The 14,377-nt window shown below is 35.4% G+C and overlaps 2 protein-coding genes across 3 annotated transcripts in view; one reads left to right on the top strand and one right to left on the bottom strand.

Moving 5' to 3' along the window:
* LOC107741933 (high affinity cGMP-specific 3',5'-cyclic phosphodiesterase 9A-like) overlaps nucleotides 1–4,343 on the top strand; it is an 8,587-nt gene extending 4,244 nt beyond the window's left edge. The window contains exons 8-14 of the mRNA XM_016554752.1: nucleotides 344–466; nucleotides 543–635; nucleotides 1,128–1,195; nucleotides 1,286–1,388; nucleotides 1,525–1,629; nucleotides 1,776–1,922; nucleotides 4,157–4,343. Coding sequence (XP_016410238.1) covers nucleotides 344–466; nucleotides 543–635; nucleotides 1,128–1,195; nucleotides 1,286–1,388; nucleotides 1,525–1,629; nucleotides 1,776–1,922; nucleotides 4,157–4,333 — 816 coding nt within the window. The 3' untranslated portion in view covers nucleotides 4,334–4,343. The remainder of the gene's footprint in view (nucleotides 1–343; nucleotides 467–542; nucleotides 636–1,127; nucleotides 1,196–1,285; nucleotides 1,389–1,524; nucleotides 1,630–1,775; nucleotides 1,923–4,156) is intronic.
* Nucleotides 4,344–8,296: 3,953 nt separating this feature from the next.
* LOC107741900 (voltage-dependent L-type calcium channel subunit beta-4) overlaps nucleotides 8,297–14,377 on the bottom strand; it is a 30,058-nt gene continuing 23,977 nt past the window's right edge. For both annotated transcript variants that reach the window (XM_016554695.1, XM_016554696.1), the window contains 9 exons: nucleotides 13,427–13,503; nucleotides 12,990–13,009; nucleotides 12,738–12,818; nucleotides 11,447–11,505; nucleotides 11,247–11,356; nucleotides 10,970–11,121; nucleotides 10,758–10,853; nucleotides 9,803–9,988; nucleotides 8,297–9,414 (listed from right to left, as the gene is read on the bottom strand). In XM_016554695.1, the coding sequence (XP_016410181.1) occupies nucleotides 9,151–9,414; nucleotides 9,803–9,988; nucleotides 10,758–10,853; nucleotides 10,970–11,121; nucleotides 11,247–11,356; nucleotides 11,447–11,505; nucleotides 12,738–12,818; nucleotides 12,990–13,009; nucleotides 13,427–13,503 (1,045 nt within the window). In that variant the 3' untranslated portion in view covers nucleotides 8,297–9,150. The remainder of the gene's footprint in view (nucleotides 9,415–9,802; nucleotides 9,989–10,757; nucleotides 10,854–10,969; nucleotides 11,122–11,246; nucleotides 11,357–11,446; nucleotides 11,506–12,737; nucleotides 12,819–12,989; nucleotides 13,010–13,426; nucleotides 13,504–14,377) is intronic.

Below are 14,377 nucleotides of genomic sequence, written 5' to 3'. Positions count from 1 at the left end.
CACTATGGACACGCTCCGTGTCACTAGTTAAAATTGCTTATTTCTCTGGATTTAAACATTCTTCGAAACATTTGGGATAATGTAAGTACACAAGTCAGCAAAATATATAACACTGTTCTAGTGGTTTTTGGATATTTTAATAAAAAAATCTTCCATTTTGTGCCTTTAAGACTTAATTAATTAGGAAAATCTTTAAATTTACTTTAAGTAAAAGAAAGTTGTTAATCTTTAAATAAATAAATGTGTATATATATATATACATATCTACAAATTTTAGGGTTTCATCGACTGGCCCAACAGGAAAAGTCCTGGCTATTAATATCTGGGTCCATCTGTTTGTCAGATGTATGGACTAATATGGCTAACAGATCTCAGAAGCAAGATTGACAGTACTGACCTCTTCATCATGCTAACCTCAGCCATCTGTCACGATCTAGATCACACCGGCTACAACAATGCATACCAGGTGAGAAAGCTGCTGTCTCAAGATCTGCTGCTTTTCAGTACACTGCATAAACCGATGGAAGTATCTCCTGTTTCAGATTAATGCACGCACTGAGCTCGCCTTGAGGTACAATGACATCTCCCCACTGGAAAATCACCACTGCGCTGTAGCTTTTGAAATCCTGGAAAAGGTAAAAACGCTGGTTATAGATAAAAATCACAATAGTAAACTTTAGATTTTGAATGTTTAAGCTTAGACTTTGAAAATCTCCTTGACGTACAATGATATAAATTGTTGACTTTTTCATTTATGTAAAAATACATTATATATGTGTAACGGAGGCCAGCGGTAGGTGCTGTGCAGGTAAACCTCACTCCCCTGATCTCAAGAGACGCACTAGCGACTGACACTAGTGGCTGCAGTCTTTAGCCTCCTTGTTAGTGCGTCCGCCTCCCATGCCGGAGACCCACTCGGAGCGAGAACGAGGTGTGGCGGTGAGGACCCGGGGGAGAGGGGTTACATATGTAACTGACAATAATTTGCATGCTGTTTGTGATTGGTCTTTTCGACTTAGTTATACTAGCATATTACTCATAGCACTTTTGTACTTTGCTATGCAGTGTGTATGTATTGTATGCACATATTCTATATGCATGAAAAACCAACATTAATTATTTTTCAGAGTGAAAGCAACATTTTCCGAAACTTGCCGACAGAGCAATACAAAAGAATAAGAGAGGGCATAATTAAGTATATTATTTACTCTTCTATAATCTCCACCATCATATCTATATCAAACCAAAATCTAGGTAAAAACTGAGCAACTTCTCATCACTGCAGGTTTATTCTTGCTACTGATATGACCAGACATACTGAGATCCTCAACAAGTTCAAAGCCATTCTCCCTGTGTTCGACTTCAGCAACAAAGATCACAGAGATGTAGTAAGAGCAATGATATTCGTAAAGGTCTTTCAGTGATCAAACCCAGCAAACCTATATTAGCTACATTAAACGTTCAGCTTTTAGGGCTGTTCTTGGTGACAATCCACTTGAAGGCACTTCCTGTCTTCTGTAACAGTTGATGATGATCATGATTAAAGTAAGTGACATCTCCAATGAGGCGAGACCCATGGATGTGGCAGAACCGTGGCTGGACTGTCTGCTGCAGGAGTTCTTTAATCAGGTAAATATTGCTAACCTTTTATAATAAACAAGTATCTTCCAGTGTCATGTTGGGAGCAGTGCAGTACAATTTTCATTTTAAACAACAGTATTTTGTGCTTTTATGTTATCTAACGTAAAACGAAGGGTTTTGACATCTTAATCTAGAGTGACATGGAGAAGTTGGAGGGTCTTCCTGTCACTCCATTCATGGATCGAGACAAAGTGACCAAACCGTCTTCTCAGACTGGATTTATCCGCTTTGTTCTCTTTCCTCTCTTCATTGAACTGGCCAATCTTTTCCCCTGTCTGGAGGTGAGAAAGTTCCTGGAAAATCTTACACTTTAATAAGACACCATACACTTTAAAGGGATAGTTCACCCAAAAATGAAAATTCTGTCATTAATTACTCACCCTTGTGTTGTTCCAAAGCCGTAAGAGCTTCGTTCATCTTCGGAACACAATTTAAGATATTTTTGATGAAATTATGGTACTGTCATACTATTAATTACAGAATTTTCATTTTTGGGTGAACTAACCCTTTAATAAGTTAGGAGAACTAAAACAATTTGAGATGATCCGTTACATCAAAAATGTAAAGGCAAGGCAGCGCAGGCAAAACCAAGTTTTATCATGCACTGATTAGTTTTGAGATTTTGGGCTATTTTGGTTCTGTAACATGTCTTTCAGATTAGTGGGAATTGTTTATTTAATTGCACTTTATGTATTTGCATCACAAAACATATCTTTCAAGGTTGTTTTCTCAAAATTAGCCAGTAATTCCCACTTCAGTAGTACATACATACACCAAACTTGACAGATTTAATATACATTTTGAAGGTTTTTACAGAGGGGTTTGTTAATATAATATTGACATGATTTCTGATTTATATAGCATTTTATTAAAAGATAAATATAATAATAATAATATTTTTTCTTGCCCTGATTGTTGACAAAATTTTCTGATTTATAGAGTGAGTTTACAAGTTTAAATCTTTAATATGTTAACAAAATGAAATAAGAATTTTGAACCGCGCTTTATCTAATATTCAGATTTCTATTTTGGAAATGTACACAAATTAGTGCATTTTAATTAGATAATGCCTCATTTGCATATTTAGGCATAACATTACAGAAAATTTGTAATACAAAATGTAATGTCTTAATGTACTGTAATTAGTTAACTGGGGAAATGTGGTGATATCTATTAGTCAAAAAGTTTACCCTGTCTGTGGTGTCCTGTCTACAATACACTTCAAGATTTTAATTAAGATTTTGTTTTTCTTCTACACAAACATGTTAATTGCACCTAACTTGAAATATTGAGTTATCTCGTGCAATTTGATTTGTTGACATCTGCAATGCTGTCTAGTAGAAACACTTGAACGTAAGAGCTTCGTTCATCTTCGGAACACAATTTAAGATATTTTTGATGAAATGATGGTACTGTCATACTGTCGTTTTTGATTTCATCAAAAATATCTTAAATTGTGTTCCGAAGATGAACGGAAGGTCTTACGGGTTTGGAACAACACGAGGGTGAGTAATTAATTACAGAATTTTCATTTTTGGGTGAACTAACCCTTTAATAAGTTAGGAGAACTAAAACAATTTGAGATGATCCGTTACATCAAAAATGTAAAGGCAAGGCAGCGCAGGCAAAACCAAGTTTTATCATGCACTGATTAGTTTTGAGATTTTGGGCTATTTTGGTTCTGTAACATGTCTTTCAGATTAGTGGGAATTGTTTATTTAATTGCACATTATATATTTGCATCACAAAACATATCTTTCAAGGTTGTTTTCTCATTAGCCAGTAATTCCCACTTTAGTAGTACATACATACACCAAACTTGACAGATTTAATATACATTTTGAAGGTTTTTACAGAGGGGTTTGTTAATATAATATTGACATGATTTCTGATTTATATAGCATTTTATTAAAAGATAAATATAATAATAATAATATTTTTTCTTGCCCTGATTGTTGACAAAATTTTCTGATTTATAGAGTGAGTTTACAAGTTTAAATCTTTAATATGTTAACAAAATGAAATAAGAATTTTGAACCGCGCTTTATCTAATATTCAGATTTCTATTTTGGAAATGTACACAAATTAGTGCATTTTAATTAGATAATGCCTCATTTGCATATTTAGGCATAACATTACAGAAAATTTGTAATACAAAATGTAATGTCTTAATGTACTGTAATTAGTTAACTGGGGAAATGTGGTGATATCTATTAGTCAAAAAGTTTACCCTGTCTGTGGTGTCCTGTCTACAATACACTTCAAGATTTTAATTAAGATTTTGTTTTTCTTCTACACAAACATGTTAATTGCACCTAACTTGAAATATTGAGTTATCTCGTGCAATTTGATTTGTTGACATCTGCAATGCTGTCTAGTAGAAACACTTGAAATAATAAAGAGATAATATATCGTCCCATTGATTTTTCTATTTTCAGAGGTCAAGCACAACTTAGAGTCGAGATTAGTGACATTTAAAGACAAACATTTCTAACTCTTACTTCTAACCTTACAGCAACACATCATTGACCCAGTGCGGAAAGCCCTGGATTATTACACAGAGATGGAGAAAGCTCTGGAGAGGGAGAAACAGAACCGGGCCCAGAGTGACAAGGTGGTCAAGCCCAGCACCTCAAAAGAGCCAGAAGCTCATCCAGAACCTGGTGGGACGACAAAACCAGTCAACCTGTAATCTAACCTCACACTGTTAAATGTTCATTCTATAATCGTAATCAATTTGAGTTTCAGAATTGCGCTTTAAGGATTAAAGTAAATTTATTTATGCTACTTTTACCAGCTAAATGTACTGTGTGTAATGTATATATATTCAAAAGAGGGTTGAATAGTTTGACTAAATATATACAAAGTGGTAATACTTATATTTAGCCCTTTTCTTATTTTAATATAACAATTTTCATTACAGATTTTGCATAACAAGCTGCATTTAAAATGTTCAATTGAAAAGTGTAACATGAGTATCTAAATATGTTGTATGTCACACGTTTGCTTTAATGACAGCATCTGGAATAAAACTACTTAATGAAAGTACTAAAATCACAGTGTCTGCTGAGATGTTTTTTTAAAATCATTTTTATCATGAATGCAGTGAACATGCACAGTTAGCCCAGAAGATGGCGCTACTGCAAGCTACAATTTCATAGGCATGAGAGGAGGAGGCTATACATGGAACTGTACCATTAAATTATTAAAGTAAGGGATTGTCACTGCTATGTACATTATAGTATTATCATTAAAGTATAATATTTATAATTGTTATAAATATTGACTGAAGTAGGCCTGATGTCACTGATTTTACTGTGCATCTGAAAATGTGCTATTAAAGAGTTGAGGGTCAAAAACATAAATCATCACAGCACTCTTTTTACATTCAAATTTATTTTACAAAAGAAAACTTACTTCATCTTACACATCTATTTCCCAAAAAACATATAGTGTCTCTTTAATCTGACGATGCAAATGGAATAATATGCATGCAGTTTTGTATTTCTCTCAAATACCGTCCTGCACAAGTAATACCCACAATTCCATTTGAACTCCATTTGAAGCCATTAAGTTGCAGAGGCAGGTAATGCATTGGCATGCAGCACTGTACACATTTGCATAGTAAATGACTATCACTTATTTTGGATTAATTTCTCATCGTCCTTTACCAACATGCCATTGCATGAAACAGAACAGAAAAAAAAAATCTATTATTCTCAGGAAGGAAGGGAACATTTTTTTATCGGGGCAGTGGATATAGGAAGTACACTGTTTGTTTTTTTACAAAATGAATTAATTCTGATCAGTTGTTGACAATTTACCACACACAGAATGACATTTAAAACTACATATAGGATGAAAATGCTTAACACACTTTTAAATAAATGAAATGCACAGAGCTCACAAAAAGAGGCACAGAAAGAAACCTTCTGTTTGCAAAAGTTGGAAAAAAATCGAACATGTACCTTATTATAAAGTTAAGGTATAAAGTTACTGGCAGGGAATGTATTGACTGAAACTGAAATGAATAATAATACTAATAATAACAGCAATGTTGGTCCTGAGTGTTGGCTACAATACTGACACCAAAAGTCACCAAAGGACCTTAAGGTTATGGAACATATACCAAAATTTGTAATTCTTTACAAATAAAGTTATGTACATGTAGGGGGAAAACAATACACACACACACACACACACACACACACATACACACATACACACATATATATATATATATATATAAACTAACAGTTAATTTGAGGATGTCCACAAATAGAAGGACGTTTCATAAGGAGACTAAATAATGTCTAGATTAACTTCTAAAAATGCTGGAAGTGTTGTTTTAGGCATATGACCTAATAGTCAATAGAAATAATAATAATATAATATGAATACTATTTCCGAACAATACTGTCAACTGGTTCCCAATTAGCTCTTTATACATTTATAATGTGAATCCTCACATTCTATATGATTCAGAGAATGTTACTGGTTTAAACAAGACAAGTGAATAGTATGTTCAAAGTAGTTTATAGTTTATGAAATATTGCACACAGACAATGGAGTGGGCAGGAGAAATGGGGGTGGCAGTGATCAGAGAATAAGGACACTTTACCCAAACTACATTAACTTCTACTGGCCCCTCAACTGCAGCAAGAAACGTTTTTGAAACGTTTACTGAATGCTTTCTAATGCTACGTACCGTATATACTGAAAATAGCCTACGGACAGACAGAGTTTCTTTCCTACTGGTTCTGCACGTGACAAATCCAGTAGTTTAATACTATCAAAGCTACCTCTTCAGAACTGCTCACAGGTAGAACTTACAGCAGAAATCCAATCATTTCCACACCAAACATATAGTATTAACACTCAGATATGATTAAACCTCAACTATATGAAGCCGCTGAAGGATATGGACCTTCATGCTTTTTGCAACACAGTAACTATAAAACTGAATCGACACTGCTTTTGTTCTCTCTCTGAGCATTACGAACACACAACAGCGATCTCTGTGAGAGGAAACACTGTACAACACAACACAATTAAGCTAATCGAGTCAGACTGCGGAATTGTTGTGATTTGCAGTACCAAGAAATGAGTAGAGAAAAATGCAAACGACAAGATCCAGACAACATTTAAATAACTGTGCTAACATCAATTCAAGCATTGTCTGGACTGTTCATCAAACATCATTTAGCATTTTTCATTGAATAAATGACAATAGAGTTGGAGAAATATCTAATACAATAGAAAAAAATGATGCTTTTTGTCATAATCATGTAAGCCAGCAGCACAACCAAGTAGTTTTGCACATGCAAAGGCAGGAATAACACCTGATTTGTTCATCTGAGCACTTCAGTGTGTGTGAACAGCTTTTGCAAACAGGCCTGATGAAAATAAATTTAAAAAAAAATTACAGATAAAGCTTTCACGCAAAACAAACAATAAAAAATGCATTTCCTTTTATAGTTTTTATGTTGTATCTTAGTCTAAAGTCTAATTTGAATACCAATACTTAGTGTAACTGCTACGGCAACCAGTAACTATACTATAGGTCAGGCATACACTAAATAGTTCAAGACTGGTAGTAGTCATAATAATCAATTACTTGTTTCATAAAGCTTACTAGAACAGATGAACTTTATGGTGATCCACAGATCTGACTAAGGGTAGGTTTACACGACAACAGTGTACTAAAAACAGAAAAGTTTTGCGTTTTTGAAAACGTTTTGTTTACAGATGACAACGTTGTCGAAACGATCCCTGTTCACATGGATTTGCTAAAACAACTAAAAATGCTGTATTATGCATGCCAGGCCAGTAGTTGGCAATGTCACTTTGTAAAAAAACACTATGCAAACATGTAATACACTTGCGCATCACAGTTACAACAAATTCATGTTTTTCTAGTTTACACAGAGGCGATAATAGTATAGTTTTTTTTTTTTTAAACTTGCACTTTGATTTCAAAAGTTTGAATTTTCAGGCCCCCCCAAAAACGTTTTCGTGTAAATGAAGGCTCAAAACGCTTAAAAATTCCCATTTTTAGTTAAAAATTGTGTCGTGTAAACACTCCCTCAGTGACAGAATGGATTTCCACTCAGCCGCCATATATTTCAATGACACAGGCTACTGTGCCGTTTCAATTAGAGTGCTCAACAAAACCCCTGAGAATCTCACTAAACATGCTCAGGTCACATTTCACCAAAAAAAAAAAAGTAAGTAAATAAATAAATAAATAAAATACATATATGGCATAAAGAAAATATAGTTGATTAGACAAGAATTTTTATTATAATAATATTATTTTAATGATAATTAAGCACAAACTACCCTTTAAATTTGCATTAATTTCCATAATATGTATAGCGTTTTTTAACCCATTATTCTGAATAACACTATTTAAAGTAATTATTGAAATTTAACAAATACTATCATGATGCATAATTCTTTACAATGTAAACAAACAAAAAAAAGTTTTTTATTGCAGCAATTAAAATAGAGGAGGGGATGCTTAATTTTTTTTGATGAAAATAATGTCACAATTTGAGTCTTAATGGTCCTAAAACAGGCTTCATTGTATTTATATTGTTTATATTTATTTGTTATATTTATATGATTTTTTTCTTCTGGTTTTTGGGTGAAATATAATCTGTAAATCTTTTAAGGTTTCATGAGATTCGTTTATTTACTATTACTACCAAGCAATGGAGTAATTAAAAATGATCAAATCTACCTGATACTGGTGCTCCGGCGTAATTTTTTGCAACAGCATCCCACTTGTAGGCCTGGGCAAAGTGCTGAGTGAACTATAGGCATTATGGTGTTGCTATCTTTTGTATTTTGCTCAGAAAAAAAGTGTCTGTTGACACTATCTGCAGAGATCATTATGAAAATAGACAGTGGGAAAAGAAACCTCTTTTGGCACCTAAGAAGCATTCCTGCTTCGTACCTGAGGCTGTTTGGGCAAAATAATAGACCATCTAACATAAATACTAAGACAGGAAGAAACAGAATGGTGAACGCATGACACTTCCATTGGCTACTGAAATCGTGCAAAAAGGCTCTGTGCTGATTGGGTCTTGGCACTGTTGAGCATTTCTGCATGCCGGCACTAGTTCAGGGTGAAAATTAGCATGCCACCACAAAACGTCCTGCAAATATAGACAGTGCAGGACTTTAGTTAGCAATTAAACGCAGGGCTTAGGCCTCTACTAGGAGAAACTGGATGGACCAGATGGTACTATAGTTGTCACTCCTCCAAAAGAGCTACTTATCTCAACCATTGCAGATAAAATCAGCACCTCCAACTGCCTGACAAGAGATGCGCAAGGGCTGCAAACAACTGCCTAACATAGATGGACCGGTTTTGCTTTCAGTTAAGATGGCCCATATATGGGGACCTGTGTCAGAGTGAACGCAATGCACTGCATTTTCAGAAAGGGTTTACACAATTACATGAGATTTATCTCATAGCTCTGGCTGTAGTGGACTGGATGTTCAGAGTCGGTGCCGCGAGTCGTTACTGTAGCCCCCGGGGGAGCCCCGGTTGCGGTGAGGTTTGTACGCATCTTGATAGGGATCATGGTAGTCCTCCTCTACCAGAGGGTAGTGGTCTCGACTTTGCTGGGAGCTGGAGGACAGGCGGTTATGACTCTTCTTTTGCCGCTCGTTGTTTTGGTAGTTCTCATCGGACGTCATCAAGCTGCGCCGCTCCATTGGAGAGTTGTCACTGATGTGATTGCTGTTTTTATTTCTTTGGCTCTGTTGAAAGTTTACCGATATTAGCAGCGGAACCAATATATTTCAATTCAAAATAACCCTTTCAGAGGACAGTATTAAGCAGTTACTTTCGAGTATGTTACTACATACAGCAAGCTAACAATTTCTGTAGAAAAAATTACATGAACTTAATTCCTGCACACATAAACATAATATTTAAATTTACTTTATTTTTTACCATTCTGAGCATTTTTGGTTTCTGAAATTTCATGCAAATCTCCAGTTCATTCCTATGGTACATTCTTTAAAGCTTGTGATGGCAAAATTAACCAAGGGGGCGGAGCTTATCAAGGACTTTCAACACATTCTAATCAGCATATTTTGGAATATTTAAAACTTGTTTAAAACAAAGTCCCAAGTCTCCACTCACCTGTAGTCCAGAGATGGCTGTGGGGTATGGTGAGAGTGCAGTGGAGCCCAGGTTGCGGCCCAGCAGAGGGTTCAGAGGAGTGCTGAGGGAAGTGTGAGTAGCACGCCAGTAGGCCTCCAGATACTCGGTCAGATGTTCACATGCATCCTCGAGCTGGTTCTCATCCAAAATTATGTCAAACATTTCCTGGAACAGGGCAGGAACAGCAATGTAGTCAGTGTTTTATATGTCACATCCTTTATTTTTAATGCATTCCATTCAACCACCTCCCTCTATTTTGGCGCATGACGCCAACTTTTCACAACCCAATCCAACCTCAATGAATAAAAATCACATTTTGTCTTACTGAATATCCTGTGTTACTGTGATACACTACCGTTCAAAAGTCTGGAGTCTTTTTGTTTGTTTTTTTGAATGAATGCATTTATTCAGCAAGGACGATTTAAATTGACCATAAGCGACAATAAAGACCTTTATGTTACAAAAGAGTTCAATTTCAAACAAATGCTGTTAATATGAACTATCTATTCATCAAAGAATCCTGAAAAAATGACATTTCCACAAAAAGTACTAAGCAACACAAATGCTTTCAACATCTATGAAAAGTTTCATTTTCAGCAAAACAGCATATTAGAATGATTTCTGTAATATCATGTGAAACTGAAGACTGAAGTAATGACTGCTGAAAATTCAGCGTTGCCATCACAGAAATAAATTACATTTTAAAATATTTTCAAATCGAAAACAGTTTTTTTTAAATTGTAATAATATTTCAAAATATTACTGTTTTACAGTATTTTTAATCAAATAAATGCAGCCTTGGTGAGCATAAGAGACTTCTTTCGAAAACATCTTACTGACCCCAAACTGTTGAGCGGTAGTGTATGTCAGTAAAATGGGTTGCAAACACTGTAAAAGAGAAGAATCAGACTATGTTGTTATTCTGGATACTCACTGGAGGACACTGAGCTAGTTTGTCTGCTGCCACCAGTTGTACATTTAAATGCTTGCTTTGAGACTTCCCTCGTGATTTGATCAGCCGTTGCAATACCTGTAAGCACACAAATGCAATAACTATGTAATCATAACATCATTCAACTAACAAATATTGCTAATACTTGTTCAATTCAATTCAAGTCTTTTAATAAAGAAATGCAAGCATTTTACCTTGGGAGAAGACACTTTGACATGGACAATAATGGGAGCTAAAGAAGTCTTGATGAGCTGGGCTGGATGGTTGATCGTGTCGGCATCCAGCACAACCAGCTGAAGGGATCTGGCCAATTCAAAAATTCGCTCGATCTCACTCTGAACCTCCGCTGCCAGAAAGAGAAAACATTCAGCATGATGTCAACATGCTGACTTAGAAGCAGGAAACATGTCTAACATGAATTAATTAACTTGCATTAAATGCTCAATGGCAAATAAACATGAGCTGACATACCCAGGTTGGATCTGGTGTTGGATCTCTCAATGATGGCTCTCTTACTAGGGTTATTCAGCACAGATCTCTTGGCCAAAGAGATGTCTGCGGTTACTCTTGTGATTGATATCCTGAAATTAGGAAATAAATGTACTAAAATCATGAACACATGGGCAGGAAAGGTATTCAAAATCCAAAACGCATTAAAAGCTGTCCCTCACCTGCCTTCAAACCTGTGTTTCAGGAAGTCGAAGAGCGCTTTCTGCATCATATCTGTCACCTGTGTTCAAACCCATGAGGACAGGAGAGTAAAAAGGAAGATTTTATTTGAAAGATTTATTGGAAAAACTGAGTAAAATATCTAATTTACTTCAACAGCGTCTAGCCAGGAAATGACAAAAAGTGCAGTCTATCTTAGAGACACCCGAAAATGAACATTTGCTGAAAATGTACTCATTCCATATCATCCAAGATGTAGATGAGTTTGCATTATTTGCATTACATCACTTGCTCATCAATGGATCCTCTGCAGTGAATGGGTGCCGTCAGAATGAGAGTCCAAACAGCTGATAAAAACATCACAATAATCCACAAGTAATCCACACGATTCCAGTCCATCAATTAACGTATTGTGAACCAAAAAACCTACATCCATCATTAAGACGCACAAAATATGAGTCCATAATGAGTCCATAATGCTTCCTCCTGTTGTCCTCTCACATAAAAATCTACAGATATATTTGTTTAGAACTGTTTTGGACTGTTTTCGCTTGCGAACGGAGCTTGATCTGTCCATATCTCTCTCCTGATTGAGACAAGGCTACTTTTCACAGGAGAAAGCAATGGTTAGTAAGCAATGGATAGAGGACTCATATTTTAGCCATAAGCAATGCTTTAAAATGAAAAACGTCTATTACAAACATTCAGATTGTCATTTTATGAGACATTAATGGATGGACTGGAGTTGTGTGAATTATTATTGTGATGCTTTTAGCAGCTGTTAATACTCTCATTCTGACGGCACCCATTCACTACAGATGATCCCCTGGTAAACAAGTGATGTAATGCTAAATTTCTAAAAGTCCAATGAAGAGACAAACTCACTTGGGTGAATTATTCTTTTAAATAATGTTTGTAAAGGAGCAGATGACACATATTCGTAAATAATGAGCTTAAATGATCAAACACAGCTGTTTATCTTTCACAGATCAATCATGATATATGCTCCAAGAGATCTAGTCTAATATTGGTGCATGCTAACATGCTTGTCACGCTGATTTCAGGGATGGTGGTTATGTTTTTTTCCTCTCTTTCTAATTTCAAACCATGCTCCATTTTTGAGACTGGCATGTTGTACCCAGAAGGTTGTTGCCTTGGCAACTCTGCTTGGAGATGATGACTGCTATTCAGTGACAAACCGACATCCCCTCTCGCTCGCTGCTTAAGAAGTGATGCCCTGGTTACCATGTCTAAATATACACACAGACACCATAGGGATTGGGGGAGGCCTACCTCATATCCCTTAAGTGATGGGCCAACTAAGACCACCGGCCTCATGGAAGGGACCACATCGTATGGAGGAATGTGCTCGGCCTACAAAATAACAGCAATTTGATGTGAAACAATATGCTGTTTACTTGCACTACAATAACCCCATACTGATTACTGCATGAACACTGCAATAGCTTTAAACAGAAGTTTGTTACAATAGTATAGTCTTTTGTAGAATTGATAGAATTGACAAATGAAATAAAGCTCACTCACCACTTTCTGTTTCTGTTTACCTGTGATGATGGAAAAGAGGAATTTTAAAAAGTAGATTAAAACAAAATCTGATGCATCTTTTCTCTACTTAAAATACAAAATTAAATTAAATTAAATACATATTATTTATTAACATTTTCAGTGCCTAGCATTCTTCCTGTATGGTTTTTAATGTTACACTAAATTTCATTGGGCAACACAGCCTCTCTACAGGTTGTGTTTCTCAGCCATATTTATTTTGATATTTATTTTGTGTCAAGGGGCATTAACAAGATATGAAGTGTCTATTTGGACAGCATTAAAAAAACAGACATGTTTCCCCTGGTTGCTATTGGAAAACATCAATTTATTCTGTAATTTCTGGACATTTTATAAAACCAGCCTGTAAATCTGAAGTGGACTGGAACCCTTCACTAAAGCTGAAGACTGAAGCTGACCTGCAGAAGCAGGGTTGGGCTTGAAGGTGCCTGACACCATTTCACCCAGACTGGAAGAAGAGTTCCCACTGGACTTCCTATAGGGGCAGAATAAAGAATAGGGAATGGTGGTAATTAAGGACTGTTAATTAAATAGTTTAAAAAAAGAGCTCATCACATTGCATGACTAATTGGAGTCCAGTTATATTCTTAGAAATAAATAATTAGTAATTCTTATTTTTAAATTAACTTTGCATGAAATATTGTGGCAGTCAGATCAAGTTTGGCATTTTTAATGTAATTTTGTGTAAGTATTTGGACAGTCTAAGTTGAGACAAAGATGTCAGAAGCAAGAATATGCTATAAAGTCAAATTTTTATTCATCTTTATATTGTGTTTAAGGTAACCCCAGTAAAAAGTAATATATTTAGAATATATTTATTTCATACTAAGTATAGCTCAAATGTATTATTTACTGACGTATCGACTTGCTGATATAAAAGTTATATTTAAACTTTATTTGGAGTACTACTTGTGCACAATGCACATTTCTTAATATTTAATGTCACTACTGATGATGATTATATGATCTTTGAATAATATCGGTCTTTAAAGGAACACGCCACTATTTTTAAAAATAGGCTCATTTTCCAACTCCCCTAGAGTTAAACAGTTGAGTTTTACCGTTTTCGAATCCATTCAGCCGATCTCCGGGTCTGGCGGTAGCACTTTTAGCTGTAGCTTAGCATAGATCATTGAATCTGATTAGACCGTTAGCATCTCACTCAAAAATGACCAAAGAGTTTCGATATTTTTCCTATTTAAAACTTGACTCTTCTGTAGTTACATCGTGTACTAAGACCGACGGAAAATGAAAAGTTGCGATTTTCTAGGCCAATATGGCTAGGAACTATACTCTCATTCCAGCGTAATAATCAAGGAACTTTGCTGCAGTACCATGGGTGCAGCAGG

This window comes from Sinocyclocheilus rhinocerous, unplaced genomic scaffold (assembly GCF_001515625.1).
Source record: "Sinocyclocheilus rhinocerous isolate Xijiao unplaced genomic scaffold, SAMN03320098_v1.1 scaffold226, whole genome shotgun sequence".
Lineage (NCBI taxonomy): Eukaryota > Metazoa > Chordata > Actinopteri > Cypriniformes > Cyprinidae > Sinocyclocheilus > Sinocyclocheilus rhinocerous.
This window is presented reverse-complemented; position numbering and strand designations above follow the sequence as displayed.